This window comes from Hyperolius riggenbachi, chromosome 6 (genome assembly GCF_040937935.1).
Source record: "Hyperolius riggenbachi isolate aHypRig1 chromosome 6, aHypRig1.pri, whole genome shotgun sequence".
NCBI lineage: Eukaryota > Metazoa > Chordata > Amphibia > Anura > Hyperoliidae > Hyperolius > Hyperolius riggenbachi.
The window spans coordinates 387177565-387199510 of NC_090651.1; the positions used below are offsets into that span (position 1 = coordinate 387177565).

A 21946-nucleotide genomic window follows, 5' to 3' on the forward strand; every position below is an offset into this window, starting at 1 on the left:
ATCAGACCTCTCTGTGCTTCACCGATCGTTACAATCTCCCAGATAGTTTTTGGAGGGATTCTGCATATCTAATCAGCCGACCTAGGCTAATCATAACTGGGAGGGAGGGGCTAGATTTAATATACAGCAATATTTAACGATAGGAAGTTTTTATGAGGCTGAACCCAGGAAAATGACCATGGCATTGAGTATCCTACTAATCCTACTAATATAATAAATTCGAAAGTTCGGATGTTCGGATGTTTGTTACTCGATCACACAACAATGGCTGAACGGATTTGAATGAAATTTGTCACACACATAGTACATTACCTGGAATAAAGTATAGTATACTTTTTATTCCCATAACCAAAAAGGGGGCGGAGACAAATACAAATTTCACTGGAAAATGTAAACTGCAGCCATTCACACTGTTAATGGTAGGGTTCTCAAACTTTGCGCACTTGGTCACTGGGTGACTGAGATTAATATTCAGAAAGGTGGGTGGAGTCTATAAAAAACAAACAAAATTAACCTATTGATTTTCAAGGGGAATATTTACATTGCTGCCATTCTTGCACTGTTAATGGCACAAGCCTCAAACCTGATACAGTTGATCATTGGGTGACTAGGGTTCAATTTCAGAAAGGGGGTGGAGCCACAAACAGCCAATTAGATTAGTTTTATTTCAATGCAAATTATTGATGCCAAACACTGCAAAGATCACAAACTTGGTAATTGATTAATTGTGTATTAGGGTTAGAAAAGTAGGCACAGCCAACACAGCCAAATACATAAGCGGGCAATGCCGGGTCATAAGTGGGCGGAGACAAATACAAATTTTACTGGGAAAATGTAAACTGCAGCCATTCTTTCACTGTTAATGGTAGGGTTCTCAAACTTTGCACAGTTGGTTACTGGGTGACTGAGATTAATACTCAGAAAAGTGGGTGGAGTCTATAAAAGCCAATCAAAATTAACCTATTGATTTTCGAGGGGAATATTTACATTGCTGCCATTCTTGCACTGTTAATGGCACAAGCCTCAAACCTGGTACAGTTGATCATTGGGTGACTAGGGTTCAATATCAGAAAGTGGGTGGAGCCACAAACAACCAATTAGATTTGTTTCATTCCAATGCAAATTATTGATGCCAAAGACTGCAAAGCTCACAAATTTGGTAATTGAGTAATTGGTTAATTGTGCGTTAGGGTTAGAAAAGTGGGCACAGCAAAAACCAGCCAAATACATAAGCGGGCAACACCGGGTCATAAGTTGGCGGAGACAAATACAAATTTTACTGGGAAAATTTAAACAGCAGCCATTCTTACACTGTTAATGGTAGGGTTCTCAAACTTTGCACAGTTGGTTACTGGGTGACTGGGGTTAATATTCAGAAAAGTGGGTGCAGCCTACAAAAGGCAATCAAAAATTACCTATTTATTTTTCAGGGGAATATTTTATTGCTGCCATTCTTGCACTGTTAATGGCACAAGCCTCAAACCTGGTACAGTTGATCATTGGGTGACTGGGGTTTAAATTCATAAAACAGGGTGGAGCCACACACAGCCAATATGATTTGTTTCATTTTAATGCAGGTTATTGATGCCAAAGACCGCAAAGCTCACAAACTTGGTCATTGAGTAATTGATTAATTGTGTGTTAGGGTGAGGAAAAGTGGGCGCAGCCAGCACCTGAAAAATACATAATCGGGCAATGCCGGGTCATCAGTAGGCGGAGACAAATGCAAATTTCACTGAGAGGATGTAAACTGCAGCAATTCTTACACTTTTAATGGTAGGGTTCTCAAACTTTGCACAATTGGTCACTGGGTGACTGGGATTAATATTCAGAGAAGTGGGTGGAGCCTACAAAAGCCAATCAAAATTCACCTATTGATTTTCAAGGGGAATATGTAATTGCTACCATTCTTGCACTGTTAATGGCACAAGCCTTAAACCTGGTACAGTTGGTCATTGGGTGACTGGGGTTCAAATTCAGACAAAGGGGTGGAGCCACAAACAGCCAATCAGATTTGTTTAATCTCCATGCAAAATTATTGATGCCAAAGACCGCAAAGCTCACAAACTTGGTTATTGAGTAATTGTGTGTTAGGGTTAGAAATAGTAGGCGGAGCCAACACCAGCCAAATACATACCTGAACAATGTTAGGAAATAAGTGGGTGGAGAAAAATACAAATTTCATTGCGCAAATGTAAACTGCAGCCATTCTTACACTGTTAATGGCAGGGATCTCAAACTTTGCACAGCTGGTCACTGGGTGACTGGGATTGATATTCAGAAGTGGGTGGAGCCTATAAAAGTCAATCAAAATCCACCTATTGATTTTTAAGGGGAATATTTAATTGCTGCCATTCTTTCACTGTTAATCACCTGTACCTGGTACAGTTGGCCATTGGGTGATTGGGTTTCAAATTCAGAAAAGGGGTGGAGCCACATCCAATCAGATTAATTTTATTTCATTGCAAAATATTGATGCCAAAGACTGCAAAGCTCACATACTTGGTCATTAAGTAATTGTGTGTTAGGGTTAGGAAAAGTGGGCAGAGCCAGCACCAGCCAAATACATACCCGGGCAACGCCGGGCGTCCAGCGGTAGTCCTTAATAATTTACTGCATTTTACTATATGTTACTGCTTTTTTTTTCGCACAGTAACACTTTGTGATGTGAAGTGATTTCAAATTGAGTTAGCAAACCCTAAGTAAAAAAAATGGTTTAGCTTTAGATAATCATTGATCTTTACCACTACATGTAAATGCATTACTATGAGAATTTCCTACAGCAATACAGAATATAGGCAGAGAGGGATTGTATGATTGGCCACATCACAACACATCGTTGCAATTGATTTGTTTATATAAAATATTACAGAGCTGGTGGGTCACTGAATGGAGAGATGAAGGACTTTCAGTGGATGGAGCATAAGTGAACCATTTCCATTTCTTAAAGGACCCCTAAAGGGAAAGGAATATGGAGGCTTCTATGAATATGTCCTTTTAATCAATATTGGAAGCCTGGCTGTCCTGCTAATCCTCTGCCTCTAATACTTTCAGCCATCGCCCCTGAACAAGCATGTAAATCAGAGGATTCTGATTGAAGTGTGACTGTTTACCAGCATGATAGTTTCTGGTGTGTGATTCAGACTCTACTGCAGCCAAATTGATCAGCAGGGCTGCCAGGCAACTGGTATTGTTTAACAGGACAAACTGTCATCCTCTTGTTACCTCCACCTAAAAAACATCCCCAGCATCCAACCTTTTCTCACACAGGACACTACCAAACGTCTGGTGCATGCCCTGATTATTTCCCGACTAGACTATTGCAACTCTCTGCTCTGCGGCCTCCCTGCGTACTGCATACAGACCATCATAAACTCTGCTGCACGACTCATCCACCTCTCCTCCTGCTTCTACAGCCCTATCCCCCTCTGTCACTCCCTTCACTGGCTGCCAATCACACCTCATCCACCTCTCCTCCTGCTTCTCCAGCCCTATCCCCCTCTGTCACTCCCTTCACTGGCTGTCAATCACACCTCATCCACCTCTCCTCCCACTTCTCCAGCCCAATCCCCCTCTGTCACTCCCTTCACTGGCTGCCAATCAGACCTCATCCACCTCTCCTCCCACTTCTCCAGCCCTATCCCCCTCTATCACTCCCTTCACTGGCTGCCAATCACACCTCATCCACCTCTCCTCTTGCTTCTACAGCCCTATCCCCCTCTGTCACTCCATTCACTGGCTGCCAATCACACCTCATCCACCTCTCCTCCTGCTTCTCCAGCCCTATCCCCTCTGTCACTCCCTTCACTGGCTGCCAGTTATACCTCATCCACCTCTCCTCCCACTTCTCCAGCCCTATCCCCCTCTGTCACTCCCTTCACTGGCTGCCAATCACACCTCATCCACCTCTCCTCTCACTTCTCCAGCCCTATCCCCCTCTGTCACTCCCTTCACTGGCTGCCAATCACACCTCATCCACCTCTCCTCTCACTTCTCCAGCCCTATCCCCCTCTGTCACTCCCTTCACTGGCTGCCAATCACACCTCATCCACCTCTCCTCTCACTTCTCCAGCCCTATCTCCCTCTGTCACTCCATTCACTGGCTGCCAGTCACACCTCATCCACCTCTCCTCCAGTTTCTCCAGCCCCATCCCCCTCTGTCACTCCCTTCACTGGCTGCCAGTCACACCTCATCCACCTCTCCTCCCACTTCTCCAGCCATATCCCCCTCTGTCACTCCCCTCATTGGCTGCCAGTCACATCTCATCCATCTCTCCACCCACTTCTCCAGCCCCAACCCCCTCTGTCACTCCCTTCACTGGCTGCCAGTCACACCTCATCCACCTCTCCTCCCGCTTCTCCAGCCCAATCCCCCTCTGTCACTCCCTTCACTGGCTGCCAGTCACACCTCATCCACCTCTCCTCCCGCTTCTCCAGCCCTATCCCCCTCTGTCACTCCCCTCATTGGCTGCCAGTCACATCTCATCCATCTCTCCACCCACTTCTCCAGCCCCATCCCCCTCTGTTACTCCCTTCACTGGCTGCCAGTCACACCTCATCCACCTCTCCTCCCGCTTCTCCAGCCCAATCCCCCTCTGTCACTCCCTTCACTGGCTGCCAGTCACACCTCATCCACCTCTCCTCCTGCTTCTCCAGCCCTATCCCTGTCTGTCATTCCCTTCACTGGCTGCCAGTCACACCTCATCCACCTCTCCTCCTGCTTCTCCAGCCCAATCCCCCTCTGTCAGTCCCTCCACTGGCTGTCAGTCACACCTCATCCACCTCTCCTCCTGCTTCTCCAGCCCTATCCCCCTCTGTCACTCCCTTCACTGACTGCCAGTCACACCTCATCCACCTCTCCTCCTGCTTCTCCAGCCCTATCCCCCTCTGTCACTCCCTTCACTGACTGTCAGTCACACCTCATCCACCTCTCCTCCCACTTCTCCAGCCCTATCCCCCTCTGTCACTCCCTTCACTGGCTGCCAATCACACCTCATCCACCTCTCCTCCTGCTTCTCCAGCCCTATCCCCTCTGTCACTCCCTTCACTGGCTGCCAGTTATACCTCATCCACCTCTCCTCCCACTTCTCCAGCCCTATCCCCCTCTGTCACTCCCTTCACTGGCTGCCAATCACACCTCATCCACCTCTCCTCTCACTTCTCCAGCCCTATCCCCCTCTGTCACTCCCTTCACTGGCTGCCAATCACACCTCATCCACCTCTCCTCTCACTTCTCCAGCCCTATCCCCCTCTGTCACTCCCTTCACTGGCTGCCAATCACACCTCATCCACCTCTCCTCTCACTTCTCCAGCCCTATCCCCCTCTGTCACTCCATTCACTGGCTGCCAGTCACACCTCATCCACCTCTCCTTCAGTTTCTCCAGCCCCATCCCCCTCTGTCACTCCCTTCACTGGCTGCCAGTCACACCTCATCCACCTCTCCTCCAGTTTCTCCAGCCCCATCCCCCTCTGTCACTCCCTTCACTGGCTGCCAGTCACACCTCATCCACCTCTCCTCCCGCTTCTCCAGCCTTATCCCCCTCTTTCACTCCCTTCAATGACTGCCAATCACACCTCATCCACCTCTCCTCACACTTCTCCAGCCCAATCCCCCTCTGTCACTCCCTTTACTGGCTGCCAATCACACCTCATCCACCTCTCCTCCCGCTTCTCCAGCCCTATCCCCCTCTGTCACTCCCTTCACTGGCTGCCAATCACATCTCATCCACCTCTCCTCCTGCTTCTCCAGCCCTATCCCCCTCTGTCACTCCCTTCACTGGCTGCCAATCACACCTCATCCACCTCTCCTCCCGCTTCTCCAGCCCTATCCCCCTCTGTCACTCCCTTCACTGGCTGCTAATCACACCTCATCCACCTCTCCTCCCACTTCTCCAGCCCAATCCCCCTCTGTCACTCCCTTCACTGGCTGCCAGTCACACCTCATCCACCTCTCCTCCTGCTTCTCCAGCCCTATCCCCGTCTGTCACTCCCTTCACTGGCTGCCAATCACACCTCATCCACCTCTCCTCCCGCTTCTCCAGCCCTATCCCCCTCTGTCACTCCCTTCACTGGCTGCTAATCACACCTCATCCACCTCTCCTCCCACTTCTCCAGCCCAATCCCCCTCTGTCACTCCCTTCACTGGCTGCCAGTCACACCTCATCCACCTCTCCTCCCGCTTCTCCAGCCCAATCCCCCTCTGTCACTCCCTTCACTGGCTGCTAATCACACCTCATCCACCTCTCCTCCAGCTTCTCCAGCCCTATCCCCCCATCAGTCTCTTCACTGGCTGCCAATCACACCTCATCAACCTCTCTTCCCACTTCTCCAGCCCTATCCCCCTCTGTCACTCCCTTCCCTGACTGCCAATCACACCTCATCCATCTCTCCACCCACTTCTCCAGCCCAATCCCCCTTTGTCACTCCCTTCACTGGCTGCCAATCACACCTCATCCATCTCTCCACCCACTTCTCCAGCCCTATCCCCCTCTGTCACTCCCTTCACTGGCTGCCAGTTACACAAAGGATACAATTTAAAATCTAAGGATACCATTTAAAATCCTACTCTTGCCTACAAAGCTCTCCACAACCTAGCTCCTTCCTATCTAAATCAACTATATCTAAATCAACTTATTTCTAGACTAGCTGATGACCCGGCATTGCTTGGGGATGTATTTGGCTGGTGTTGGCTGTGCCCACTTTTTCTAACCCTAACACACAATCACTCAATTACTCAATGACCAAGTTTGGGAGCTTTGCTGTCTTTGGCATCAAAAATTTGCATTTAAATGAAACAAATCTGATTGGCTGTTTGTGGCTCCACCCCCTTTTCTGAATTTGAACCCCAGTCACCCAATGACCAACTGTACCAGGTTTGAGGCTTGTGCCATTAACAGTGCAAGAATGGCAGCAATTAAACATTCCACTTGAAAATCAGTAGGTTTAATATGATTGGCTGTTGTAGGCTCCACCCACTTTTCTGAATATTAATCGCAGTCACCCAGGGACCAACTGTGCAAAGTTTGAGAACCCTGCCATTAACAGTGTAAGAATGGCTGCAGTTTACATTTTCACAGTGAAATTTGTGGTTATTGGGCTAAAAAGTATCCTTTATATTATTACAGGTAATGTACTATGTGTGTGCCAAATTTCATTCAAATCCGTTCAGCCGTTGTGGCGTGATCGAGTAACAAACATCCAAACATCCAAACTTTTGCATTTATAATATTAGTGAGATACCATCTTACATGCAATGTCCGCTCTACTAACCATATCCTTCTGTCTCCTTCCCTGATCACCTCTTCCCACTCCCACTTACAAGACTTCTCTTGATCCTCTCCCCTCTTCTGGAACATTCTCCCTCAACACATCTGCCACTCACCCACACTTTACTCTTTTTAGGCGCAATCTTAAAACTCATCTCTTCAGGCAAGCATACTCTCCTACCTCGTACACCCTGCCCACTAACCACCATTCTACCACCTTATACACAGCTTCCCTTTACCTACTGTCCTATACCTTAAACCTTTAGACTGTAAGGCCTTTTGGCCAGGGCTCGCCTCCCCTTTTGTCTCACAATGTTGTGTAATGGGTGTACATACCTCCCACCCGTGTCAAAATATGTAGTTAATTTGTTCACTGCATCAGCTGTTATCCACTCTTGTATTGTATTAACTGTTGTTTTGTCTATTTTGTATTGTTATACCCTGTATACTGCTGTACAGTGCCAAGAAAGATGCTGATGCTATATACATTAATAACAATAATAAGAGTAAATTAATATGGCAGCCTCCATATTCCTCCCCCTTCAGGTGTCCTTAAAGTGTTTTCTCTTCACCAGTCTATTCGATCAGGTAATTGTAGTAATATAAATGTGCATTTTGTTGTATTTTTAGTGCTGGGTGTACAATACAAGTGCCATGCTTGCCGCGCCCGGGATTCGGACGACTGTGAAGGTGAAGAAGTTTTATGCCCAGAAGGCAGCGCCTGTATGACCGTCTCTGAACGACTGATCATTTCCGGTATGTCTAATCCTCATTTTAAATTAACCTCCCTGGCGTTAACCCCAAGTCAGGCTTGGAGTTTGAAAGCCGCAGCTCAGATCGGTAGCCCCGAGCTAGACTCGTGGTCACCGACACAAGGTCTACGCAGAGCAATGGTGCGCAGCGGGCGTTTTCACTCACCTCCCTGGGGATCCACATTCTTCTTCCTGTCCTCCGAGGCTCTGAATTCCCCTAGTGAGATCGCCGGCTGTCATCATGACACCAGGTGGCGATCTCACTATAAGGCTACAGAGCTATCCAGAATACGGAGGGAGAACTGCAGCACTGGATGCCAGGGAGGTGAGTGCTGTGGCTGCTGCAAATCTCTTTAACCCCTTGTCCCCCATGCAGGCTGGGATAGCCAGAATGTGGAGCCCCAGCCATGTAGCTATGGACTATGGTATGGGGGGTTCCGGGGGGGAGAGGGGCAACCAAGCCTCTCCCTCTCCCCTGGAGCCCTTGTCCAATCCATGAACAAGGGGCTCTTCCCCACCTCTGTTGCCCAGGAGAAGGCAGAGGCCGATGACGCTCTGGGGGCAGAGGGTCATGGTGGCATCTGGGGGTCCCCTTTAAGATGGAGACCGACCACTTTCTACCCCTATACTCATTTTGCACGGGGATCTCCATCTTGAAGGGGACTCCCAGATGCTACCATGAACCACCCAGGGCATTGTTGGCTCCCACCTCCTCCTAGGGCACTGGAGGTGGGGAAGAGCCCCTTGTCTATGGATTGGACAATGGCTCTGGGGGAGAGGGGCAGGATTGCATGGACCATGAGGGCTGGTATAGCTCCTGGTTTCCAGGGAGTCTGTACACAACTGCCTACGGACCCCCTGAAAGCCCCGTCAGGAAAATCACTGCTCTTTCTTCTGATATATGTAAATTGACACTACCGCTCGGCTTATACATTATCTGTTATTTACGCATTTAAATGTATACTTTTTCCAATCGTAACTTTAAAATTGATTTTCTCCAAACCTATAAGGTCTTTTAGATATTTTTTTTTATGTCTTGCTCCCTCGTTCCTCCTTAACAAACCTTGCAAATTTGGTGTTTCTAGCACGTAAACGCTAAATTCAGCGACTATTACCATATTTCCCACACTCAACTTAAAAAGAAAATAAAAAAATCGATTTTCTCAAAAACTATAAGGTCTTTTTGAAAAAAAAAAATTGATTCTTGTTCCCACTGTCCTCCCTGCAAATTTGGTGTTTCTAGCATGTGCCGGCCTTTGCTATAGACTCCTAAAAAATGTAAATGCAAATTTTTTTCAAAAAAAAAGTGTTAAATGGGATTCCACAGATTTTGGTGACAGTACCGTGAATGGGGGCTGTTTTGCACTATGGACAGCATCATGGAAGATGTTGGCGCTATATAAATAAAAATAATAATAGTTGTTATTATTATTATAGTTGTTGTTACTACTATTGTTTGATATCACTTTTGTTTTTACAGGTCAACAAACTCACTCGGTTTTAAAGCGATGTGCGGAGAACTTGCCTTGCAAAGCTGCTTCTAACGCATTTGCCACAAATGAAAATCGTGTATCGCTTTTCACGGAATGCTGTACAGGAGATCTGTGTAACTCTGATGGCTACAACAGTAAGTTCTGGGAAGAGTGTTCCTTGTTATATTATCCTCATCAGCTAGATCCAGACATTTCTTGGCCTGCATATAATATTCACACCAGCTTGTGACCTTAAAGGGGATCTGAAGGGGAAATAAACGTATGAGAGAATGATTTGTATGTGTAGTACAGCTAATAAATGGAACATTGGTAGCAAAGAATATAGTCTCATATGGTTTCCAATACAGGAAAAGTTAAGAAACTTCAGTTGTTATCTATGGAAAAGAGTTTCTCTGAGCTCTTCTCCTGATTTAATCAGAGAGCAATGCTATTTTCTGAAGTACTTATCTCAACCTGTCTGTCACTGTTCCTAGTTTTTTTAAGGTTTTACTGCCAGGAAGTTCAAAGGATCCTTAGCACCATATAGGCAGGTGGGGAGTGATAGACCTGTCCCCATTCAGGAATAAGATGTTCCTCTCTGTAGATTGGAAGAAAGGGGCCAAATCCCCTCCAGCAGGGGTGGATACGATTAATGTACAGTTGTACAGAGGCGCCAGTAGTATAGAAGGAGCTAAAAACTTTTAAAATGAAGGAGGCAGCAGTGGACTTGCCACCCCGAGGTAGACACAAGATACTGTTGACTTTTTTCCACAAAAACAATTTATTTACATACTCCAGACAAGTGCAACACGACAAGTGCATTTTGCGGGCATATCCCACTTCATCAGGCTATAACAAGGAGTACACAACTCATGCAGGTCTAAGCTTAGTGCCTCTGTGTCATCATCACGTACAGCATCAGAGTGTCTGCCTTGCTTCTCTCCCTTTTCTGATGCCAAGAATGCACAAATGGCACTCTGGTGCATCAATGGCTAGGGAAATAGGTCCTCTGAGCAATCCAATTCAGGGGCAGCGTTTTAAGGGCAGAAATCACATTGCATGCTAAATTACAGGCCTTAAAGTGCTTTAAAACATCTTGCATGTGTATATATCAATCAGGGAGTGTAATTAGAGTACTGCTTCACACTGACACACTAAATTCACTGTGTAACGCACCACAAACAGCTGTTTAGTGATGGCCGTGCTGGACTGGTGCGCACTATGGCCAGAGTGTAGGCCGTGGCGGTGTTCAAGCCCATATGGTTGCCGGGCTGAGATAGCTCAATGATAGAACAACAGTGACTGTCCAGCTGATCAAATTTGGTCTGTCCACTACCTTATTATCTTGGGTGTGTCCCCCCCACCCGAGACACTCATATAGCCGGCGGTCATTGCTTCATTGTGATACGCAAGCCCCTTCACCGTGGCAAGGTAGTGATCACGAAGGGGAATTGACACATGCCTTTTGTTTTGTTGTTGCAGCTTTAGTGCAGCCAGAAAAATTAGGCAGGCATGTACACGCACCAGAAAAATTATTATAGCGGCCGCTGCTAGCAGGGGCCTTAAAAATTCAGGAATCCGCCTGGAGTCCTGGACCCTGTTGGTGGTGGCGGAGAAGGCAGTCAAGCGGCCTGCGGGCAGAGATGCTGTGTGGGGACCGACTGAGTCTTAGGACAGGCAGGGGTGCTTTTTTTAGCAATAGGAATCAGCAAGGAGCAAGCTAACAAGCCTACAAGAGCCTAACTAAGCTTTCCCTATAGCTCTCTCTGCAGCAGCTCTCCCTTCTCTAATTACTGCAGGCACACGAGTGAGTCCAATGCCTGATGCTGCCTGCCTTTTATAAGGGGGGTGGGGCTCTAGGAGGGAGTGTAGCCAGATTGGCTACAATGTGCCTGCTGACTGTGGTGTAGAGGGTCAAAGTTGACCCTAATGATGCACTATGGGGGCAAATCAAACTTCCGCAAAAGTTTGCGGTTCTCCGCGATCGCGAACCACAGAAGTTTGCTGGCAACCATTCGCCAGCGAACAGCTTGGGCCATCTCTATTCTAGAGCAGCGGTAGGGAACATTGGCTCTCCAGCTGTGATAAAACTACAAAACCCAGAATGCATTTGTCTTCACTAATCATGACTGTGGCTGACAGACTCCTGCAATGCATTGTGGGACTTGTAGTTCCTTAACAGCTAGAGAGCCAAGGTTCCCTACCCCTGCACTAGAGCATGAATGGCACTGCAGGCAGAGAAGTCCGGCAGGACTTGGACCTTTGGAGCTCGCAGGACGTGAGTGTTCACTTTGTGTTCCCAGCTCGCTGCGCCATCAAATCTCCCCCAAACCCCTTTATGAAAGATCTGCGCTTCCATCTACTAATATGTTCTATTTCTACAGTGCCAATTGACATCAATGATCACCTGGGTCCTCGGTGTCCATCTTGCTTTGCAACGAACACGTTGGGTACTTGTGAGACGGATGTAACATCAATCTGTCCAGGAGTCGATGACAAATGTTCAGATATCTCAGGACACATTTTAGTACCTGGTAAGGTTTTTACTGTTTCTTTAGATGCAAGCTTTACATTTTTAGTACCACTTTTTTGTGTTACATTTTCTTAACCGTATTTCTGGTGATTTACGTAGGTTTATCTTACGTAGGTTTTTCTTTTTGTTTTTTTGTTGTTGTTTTTTACATTACTCAAAAGCAAGATTTTACAGGGGTAATTGTTAATGCTCCAAGTGTGGATATATTTCTACACTTAGACATTTACACATAAATACGTGTATGTAAGAATGTTTTGATTTTGCAGCCTACTGAGTCAGGGGAACAAGCAACCAGTTCACTAAGCAAAAAAGTACTTCTCTCCCTGTAGTAGACAATTTTACATGGTATAATATTTATACAGATTGTTAGCAGATCATAAATATATATATATATATATATATATAATATTTATTTATTTATTCCTAGACACACAATGTCAATGAAGCATCCACTGTAAAATAATTTGGTGTGTAGAATTTGTATGATTTAGTAGCACCTATTCTACAAATTCATTTATTTATTGTATCTATATAGCGCCAACATATTATGCAGCGCTGGACATTAGTTTAAGTTACAGACAATATTTAGGGGTGGCACACAGCAATAAGACAATACAAGGATACAAGAAAGACCCAATCATGCAGCACAGTATGAGTACAAGGTAATGCTTAGTCACTGGATGGAGCATGGAGATCACACAGCACAGTATGAGTACAAGGTAATGCTAAGTCACTGGATGGAGCATGGAGATTACACAGCACAGTATGAGTACAAGGTAATGCTTAGTCACTGGATGGGAGCATGGAGATCACACAGCACAGTATGAGTACAAGGTAATGCTAAGTCACTGGATGGAGCATAGAGATCACACAGCACAGTATGAGTACCAGGTAATGCTTAGTCACTGGAGGGGAGCATGGAGATCACACAGCACAGTATGAGTACAAGGTAATGCTAAGTCACTGGATGGAGCATGGAGATTACACAGCACAGTATGAGTACAAGGTAATGCTTAGTCACTGGATGGAGCATGGAGATCACACAGCACAGTATGAGTACAAGGTAATGCTAAGTCACTGGATGGAGCATGGAGATTACACAGCACAGTATGAGTACAAGGTAATGCTTAGTCACTGGATGGGAGCATGGAGATCACACAGCACAGTATGAGTACAAGGTAATGCTTAGTCACTGGATGGAGCATGGAGATCACACAGCACAGTATGAGTACCAGGTAATGCTTAGTCACTGGAGGGGAGCATGGAGATCACACAGCACAGTATGAGTACAAGGTAATGCTTAGTCACTGGATGGAGCATGGAGATCACAAAGCACAGTATGAGTACAAGGTAATGCTTAGTCACTGGATGCAGCATGGAGATCACACAGCACAGTATGAGTACAAGGTAATGCTTAGTCACTGGATGGGGGCATGGAGATCACACAGCACTGTATGAGTACAAGGTAATGCTTAGTCACTGGATGGAGCATGGAGATCACACAGCACAGTGTGAGTACAAGGTAATGCTTAGTCACTGGATTGGAGCATGGAGATCACACAGCACAGTATGAGTACAAGGTAATGCTTAGTCACTGGATGGAGCATGGATGTCACACAGCACAGTATGAGTACAAGGTAATGCTTAGTCACTGGATGGGAGCATGGAGATCACACAGCACAGTATGAGTACAGGGTAATGCTTAGTCACTGGATGGGAACATGGAGATCACACAGCACAGTATGAGTACAAGGTAATGCTTAGTCACTGGAGGGGAGCATGGAGATCACACAGCACAGTATGAGTACAAGGTAATGCTTAGTCACTGGATGGAGCATGGAGATCACACAGCACAGTATGAGTACAAGATAATGCTTAGTCACTGGATGGAGCATGGAGATCACACAGCACAGTGTGAGTACAAGGTAAAGCTTAGTCACTGGATTGGAGCATGGGGATTACACAGCACAGTATGAGTACAAGGTAATGCTTAGTCACTGGATGGGAGCATGGAGATCACACAGCACAGTATGAGTACAGGGTAATGCTTAGTCACTGGATGGAGCATGGAGATCACACAGTACAGTATGAGCACAAGGTAATGCTTAGTCACTGGATGGGAGCATGGAGATCACACAGCACAGTATGAGTACAAGGTAATGCTTAGTCACTGGATGGAGCATGGAGATCACACAGCACAGTATGAGTACAAGGTAATGCTTAGTCACTGGATGGGAGCATGGAGATCACACAGCACAGTATGAGTACAAGGTAATGCTTAGTCACTGGATGGGGCATGGAGATCACACAGCACTGTATGAGTACAATGCAATGCTTAGTCATTGGATGGAGCATGAAGATCACACAGCACAGTATGAGTACAATGTAATGCTTAGTCACTGGATGGGGCATGGAGATCACACAGCACAGTATGAGTACAAGGTAATGCGTAGTCACTGGATGGGGGCATGGAGATCACACAGCTCAGTATGAGTACAAGGTAATGCTTAGTCACTGGAGGGGAGCATGGAGATCACACAGCACAGTATGAGTATAAGGTAATGCTTAGTCACTGGATGGAGCAAGGAGATCACACAGCACAGTATGAGTACAAGGTAATGCTTAGTCACTGGATGGAGCATGGAGATCACACAGCACATAATGAGTACCAGGTAATGCTTAGTCACTGGATGAAGCATGAAGATCACACAGCATAGTATGAGCACAAGGTAATGCTTAGTCACTGGATGGGAGCATGGAGATCACACAGCACAGTATGAGTACAAGGTCATGCTTAGTCACTGGATGGGGCATGGAGATCACACAGCACAGTATGAGTACAAGGTAATGCTTAGTCACTGGAGGGGAGGATGGAGATCACACAGCACAGTATGAGTACAAGGTAATGCTTAGTCACTGGATGGGGCATGGAGATCACACAGCACAGTATGAGTACAAGGTAATGCTTAGTCACTGGATGGAGCATGGAGATCACACAGCACAGTATGAGTACAAGGTGATGCTTAGTCAGTCACTGGATGGGAGCATGGAGATCACACAGCACAGTATGAGTACCAGGTAATGCTTAGTCACTGGATGGGAGCATGAAGATCACACAGCACAGTATGAGTACAAGGTAATGCTTTGTCACTGGATGGAGCATGGAGATCACACAGCACGGTATGAGTACAAGGTAATGCTTAGTCACTGGAGGGGAGGATGGAGATCACACAGCACAGTATGAGTACAAGGTAATGCTTAGTCACTGGATGGGGCATGGAGATCACACAGCACAGTATGAGCAGGCATGGTCGGAAGAGCCAATTTCCGATTCCGCGGTAATTCCGCATACCGCCACTACCGAAATTCCGCTTCCGCTACATTCCGGTGGAATTCCGCTACATTCCGCGGAATTCCGCGGTATTCCGCCACGTGCACTTTCCGTATTTTTAAACGGACTTCCGTAATTTTTAAACGGATTTCCGTAAATTTAGGAGGAAACACTCAATCGCTCATTTGAAATATCTATTGTTAATAAAGTTGATTTGTATTTTGTAAATTTGGATAAAAAAAATGTTGAAACCGTTATTTTAGCGCAGTAACTCTCCGCTGATTATGATTGGTCAACTCATTCCGCATCTCCTGATTGGTCAATTCATTCCGATTCCGATTTTGCCGGAATTCCGAATTCCGGATTGCAAATTCCGAATTCCGGATTGCAAATTCCGAATTCCGCGGAACCATGCGGAAACCCCAATTCCGGCGGAATTTCGGAATTTTAGCTTCCGCGGAATTCGGAAGCCCATGCCTGAGTATGAGTACAAGGTAATGCTTAGTCACTGGATGGAGCATGGAGATCACACAGCACAGTATGAGTACAAGGTGATGCTTAGTCAGTCACTGGATGGGAGCATGGACATCACACAGCACAGTATGAGTACCAGGTAATGCTTAGTCACTGGATGGGAGCATGGAGATCACACAGCACAGTATGAGTACAAGGTAATGCTTAGTCACTGGATGGAGCATGGAGATCACACAGCACAGTATGAGTACAAGGTAATGCTTAGTCACTGGATGGGGCATGGAGATCACACAGCACAGTATGAGTACAAGGTAATGGTTAGTCACTGGATGGAGCATGGAGGTCACACAGCACAGTATGAGTACAAGGTAATGCTTAGTCACTGGATGGGAGCATGGAGATCACACAGCACAGTATGAGTACAAGGTGATGCTTAGTTACTGGATGGGAGCATGGAGATCACACAGCACAGTATGAGTACAAGGTAATGCTTAGTCACTGGATGGAGCATGGAGATCACACAGCACAGTATGAGTACAAGGTAATGCTTAGTCACTGGATGGGAGCATGAAGATCACACAGCACATTATGAGTACAAGGTAATGCTTGGTCACTGGAGGGGAGCATGGAGATCACACAGCACAGTATGAGTACAAGGTAATTATTAGTCACTGGATGGAGCATGGAGATCACACAGCACAGTATGAGTACAAGGTAATGCTTAGTCACTGGATGGAGCATGGAGATCACACAGCACAGTATGAGTACAAGGTAATGCTTAGTCAGTCACTGGATGGGAGCATGGAGATCACACAGCACAGTATGAGTACCAGGTAATGCTTAGTCTGTCACTGGATGGGAACATGGAGATCACACAGCACAGTATGAGTACAGGGCAATGCTTAGTCACTGGATGGAGCATGGAGATCACACAGCACAGTATGAGTACAAGGTAATGCTTAGTCACTGGTGGGGAGCATGGAGATCACACAGCACAGTATGAGTACAAGGTAATGCTTAGTCTGTCACTGGATGGGAGAATGGAGATCACACAGCACAGTATGAGTACAAGGTAATGCTTAGTCACTGGATGGGAGCATGGAGATCACACAGCACAGTATGAGTACAAGGTAATGCTTAGTCACTGGATGGGAGCATGGAGATCACACAGCACAGTATGAGTACAAGGTAATTCTTAGGCACTGGATGGGAGCATGGAGATCACACAGCACAGTATGAGTACCAGGTAATGCTTAGTCACTGGATGGAGCATGGAGATCACACAGCACAGTATGAGTACAAGGTATTGCTTAGTCAGTCACTGGATGGGAGCATGGAGATCACACAGCACAGTATGAGTACCAGGTAATGCTTAGTCTGTCACTGGATGGGAACATGGAGATCACACAGCACAGTATGAGTACAGGGTAATGCTTAGTCACTGGATGGAGCATGGAGATCACCCAGCACAGTATGAGTACAAGGTAATGCTTAGTCACTGGTGGGGAGCATGGAGATCACACAGCACAGTATGAGTACCAGGTAATGCTTAGTCAGTCACTGGAGGGGAGCAAGGAGATCACACAGCACAGTATGAGTACAAGGTAATGCTTAGTCACTGGAGGGGAGCTTGGAGATTAGGCAAGTTAGGGTCACTCAGATCCATAGGATGGGTGCACAGTAATGGAGGTGCATGAACAGGTAGGAGACACAAGGGGGGGGACCCTGCCCGAAGGCTTACAATCTACAAATAATAATAATAAAATTCCCTCTTAAATTTGCCATTTTTTAAATATTGGTTATTTGTAAGATTCCCGTGGACCCCGTGTCATATTACTTTACACTGGTGGATTCCTGAAGCTTGAATTTAGAAGCCAGAGGATTGCAGATCATTGTATTTTGGTTTAGTCCTCCACTGCGAGTGCAATCACTAGGCAAGATGTGCAGTGATGTAGAGAGAACCCGCCTCCTCGGGGGTCACTGTGGGTGCAATCACTAGGCAAGATGTGCAGTGATGTAGAGAGAACCCGCCTCCTCGGGGGTCACTGCAAGTGCAATCACTAGGCAAGATGTGCAGTGATGTAGAGAGAACCCGCCTCCTCGGGGGTCACTGCGGGTGCAATCACTAGGCAAGATGTGCAGTGATGTAGAGAGAACCCGCCTCCTCGGGGGTCACTGCGGGTGCAATCACTAGGCAAGATGTGCAGTGATGTAGAGAGAACCCGCCTCCTCAGGGGTCACTGCGGGGGCAATCACTAGGCAAGATGTGCAGTGATGTAGAGAGAACCCGCCTCCTCGGGGGTCACTGCGGGTGCAATCACTAGGCAAGATGTGCAGTGATGTAGAGAGAACCCGCCTCCTCGGGGGTCACTGCGGGTGCAATCACTAGGCAAGATGTGCAGTGATGTAGAGAGAACCCGCCTCCTCGGGGGTCACTGCGGGTGCAATCACTAGGCAAGATGTGCAGTGATGTAGAGAGAACCCGCCTCCTTGGGGGTCACTGCAGGTGAAATCACTAGGCAAGATGTGCAGTGATGTAGAGAGAACCCGCCTCCTCAGGGGTCACTGTGGGTGCAATCACTAGGCAAGATGTGCAGTGATGTAGAGAGAACCCGCCTCCTTGGGGGTCACTGCGGGTGCAATCACTAGGCAAGATGTGCAGTAATGTAGAGAGTAACTTGTCTATATATCTTATCTAAAGTTTAGATCGTTTACACAGCAAATCTAGCTTCAAACAGCTTCAACAGTATATGATTATTTATTCCTGTAATACAATGAAGGCAGCAATTTTCTGTTTATCACATTACACACAGGCAAGCTGAAAGCATCTCCAGCCCTCAGTCTGTCACAGCCTGTGACAAATTCACTCCTCCCTCCTCCCCTCTGCATCTGAAATCTCTGGCTAGTAACCTCCTCCTCCTCCTGCTCAGACTGAGCTCCCATAAGCCCCTGCTACCTGGGACTGAGTGCCAAGGCTCTCTGAAAAACTGTGGGCAAGGCTTGTTTAGTTTATAGGGAATTGGAGTATTAAAACAAAACAAACTAAATATTTGGCTTGAGGAATGCCCTATAAACTATATGAAAGGAACACAATTATGCTATGAGTAAAAGTTTATCTCGGATCCACTTTAATCGCAGAGTTTTTAAACTTGGCACGCTTGGTCACCGGGATTCATTGTCAGGAAAATAGATGAAGCCTACAACATTCAATCAAAATTCACCTATTGATTTTCAAGGGGAATATTTAAACTGCTCCCATTCTTACGCCATTAATGGCAGAGGCCTCAAACCTGCTACAGTCAGTCATTGGGTGCCTGGGATTAAAAATCACTAAAGGGGCGGAGTCACAATCAGATCATCAGATTTCTTTGCTGGATAAACTGCTTCCATTCACACATTTTTGATGCCAGGAAACCAAAAGCTCACAAACTTGGTCACTGAGTGACTGTGTGTCCAGGTTACAAAAAGTGTGCAAAGCCAAAAATCCTGCATATTTCACTGGGAAAATGTAAACTGCAGCCCTTCTCACACTGTTAATTGCAGGGTTCTTAAACTTCACATAGTTGGTCACTGGGTGACTGAGATTAATATTCACTGGATGGAGCCTACAACAGCCAATCAAAATTCACCTATTGTTTTTCAAAGGGGAATATTTAAATTGCTGCCATTCTTACACTCTTAATAGCAGAAGCCTCAAACCTGGCACAGTCTGTGATTGGGAGACTGAGGTTCAAATTCAGAAAAGGGGGTGGAGCCACAAACAGCCAATCATATTTGTTTTATTTATCAGGGAAAATTTAAATTATTAAAACCAAGGACCCCAAAGCTCATAAACTTGGTCACTGAGTGGGCGGGGTCAATGACCAACTTTTTTTTACAAAGGAGGGTGGTTTAATTGTATAAATGGTCATATTACGCTGCCTGAATATATCCTAAAATACCTACAACCACCCAAGTAAATAGATAAAGGGGTCTAACATTTCTTACTCTGTAAGTATTTACATAAATTGTTCAACAATACCCCACATTGTACTTAAAGAATCATATTTGTAATCTTGGCACAAGAAAATGCTATCTGGATCAAAGAGCGGTCATTATAGGATAGTGATGCTCAAATACCCCTTTTTAAAATTCGAGTTTGGTCGAATTCGAATAGTAAATTATTCGAGGTCAGTCGAATATTCGAGTCGAATAATTTTTACTATTCGATTCGACCTCGGACTTCGAGCTCACTATTCGAGTCGGTATTCGAGCTCACTATTCGAGCTGACTATTCGAATTGGCCTTAAATAGCTTCCAACACTTGTTTTGAGGGTGAATGATGCAAGAAACATCTTTTTTTCCAAGTAACAACAGCAAGTGATTATGTGGGGATGTTCCTTTAAAAAAAAATGTGGAAAGAGAAGTTGTGTCCTAAATTTTGTTCAGTAGTGTTACTGTATATACTTGTTCTTCTTCTTCTTTATCGTTCTTCTTCTTCTTCTAGATCTTCTTCTTCTATATCTTCTTCTTCTTCTTCTTCATCTTCTTCTTCTTCTTCTTCATCATCTTCTTCTTCTTCTTCTTCATCATCTTCTTCTTCTTCTTCTTCATCATCTTCTTCTTCTTCTTCTTCATCATCTTCTTCTTCTTCTTCATCATCTTCTTCTTCTTCTTCATCATCTTCTTCTTCTTCTTCTTCTTCATCATCTTCTTCTTCATCTTCTTCATCTTCTTCTTCATCTTCATCTTCTTCTTCTTCTTCATCTTCATCTTCTTCATCTTCTTCTTCTTCATCTTCTTCTTCTTCTTCATCTTCTTCTTCTTCTTCTTCTTCATCTTCTTCTTCTTCTTCTTCATCTTCTTCTTCTTCTTCATCTTCTTCTTCTTCATCTTCTTCTTCTTCATCTTCTTCATCTTCTTCTTCTTCTTCTTCATCTTCTTCTTCTTCATCTTCTTCTTCTTCATCTTCTTCATCTTCTTCTTCATCTTCTTCTTCATCATCTTCTTCATCTTCTTCTTCATCTTCTTCTTCTTCATCTTCTTCATCTTCTTCTTCTTTATCTTCTTCTTCTTTTTCATCTTCTTCTTCATCATCTTCACGTATTTCTCTTTTCAATTTTTTTTTAAAGAAATGCAGCTATTTTTGAGCGTAACAAATAGCTGGTGGGCGCACGCATGTTGGAAGCGCCATTGTATGTGCTCCCTGGCAGTGGAAACACAAAGACAGCAGGAGGTAAATTCAGCAGCAGGAGGAGGAGGATGAGTGTGTGGCAGCAGGCAGTCAATGAGGCAGGCAGCTCGCCGTGACATAATAGCCCTGGTACCTAGCGGTGATACCAGGGCTGTAAATAAACACAACAGGAGGTCCCAGACAGCGGTCGTGCAGCCCACATTGTGTCCAATACACAACTGGGACAACACAGTTTTCAACCCGGGCACCTCAGAAAAATTAAACCTTTTTTTTTTTTTTTAATGGTTTGTTTGGTTTTGGTTTTGCAACCAATATAGCTATTGTTTGACGTAATAGCTGGTGGCAGAGTGGCAGCAGAAGGTAATTCTGTGTACCCTGGCAGTGGGAAACACAGACAGACAGCAACAGCAGCAGGAGGAATGGAGGAGTAATGTGAGCAGCTATTGTTTGACGTAATAGCTGGTGGCAGAGTGGCAGCAGAAGGTAAATCATCTGTGTAGTGTACCCTGGCAGTGGGAAACACAGACAGACAGCAGCAGCAGCAGCAGGAGGAGGTATGGAGGAGCAGTGTGAGTGTGGCAGCAGGTAGGCAGCGTGACATAATAGCCCTGGTACCTAGCGGTGATACCAGGGCTGTAAATAAACACAACAGGAGGTCCCAGACAGCGGTCGTGCAGCCCACATTGTGTCCAATACACAACTGGGACAACACAGTTTTCAACCCGGGCACCTCAGAAAAATTAAACCTTTTTTTTTTTTTTAATGGTTTTTTGGTTTTTGGTTTTACAACCAATATAGCTATTGTTTGACGTAATAGCTGGTGGCAGAGTGGCAGCAGAAGAAGGTAATTCTGTGTACCCTGGCAGTGGGAAACACAGACAGACAGCAGCAGCAGGAGGAGGAATGGAGGAGTAGGCGAGCAGCTATTGTTTGACGTAATAGCTG

General features: G+C 45.7%; 1 protein-coding gene across 1 annotated transcript in view; it reads left to right on the forward strand.

Moving 5' to 3' along the window:
- Positions 1-21946, forward strand: part of LOC137523122 (uncharacterized) — a 31688-nt gene that overhangs the window by 2093 nt on the left and 7649 nt on the right. Inside the window, exons 3-5 of the mRNA XM_068243354.1 lie at positions 7897-8022; positions 9499-9645; positions 11875-12024. Coding sequence (XP_068099455.1) covers positions 7897-8022; positions 9499-9645; positions 11875-12024 — 423 coding nt within the window. The remainder of the gene's footprint in view (positions 1-7896; positions 8023-9498; positions 9646-11874; positions 12025-21946) is intronic.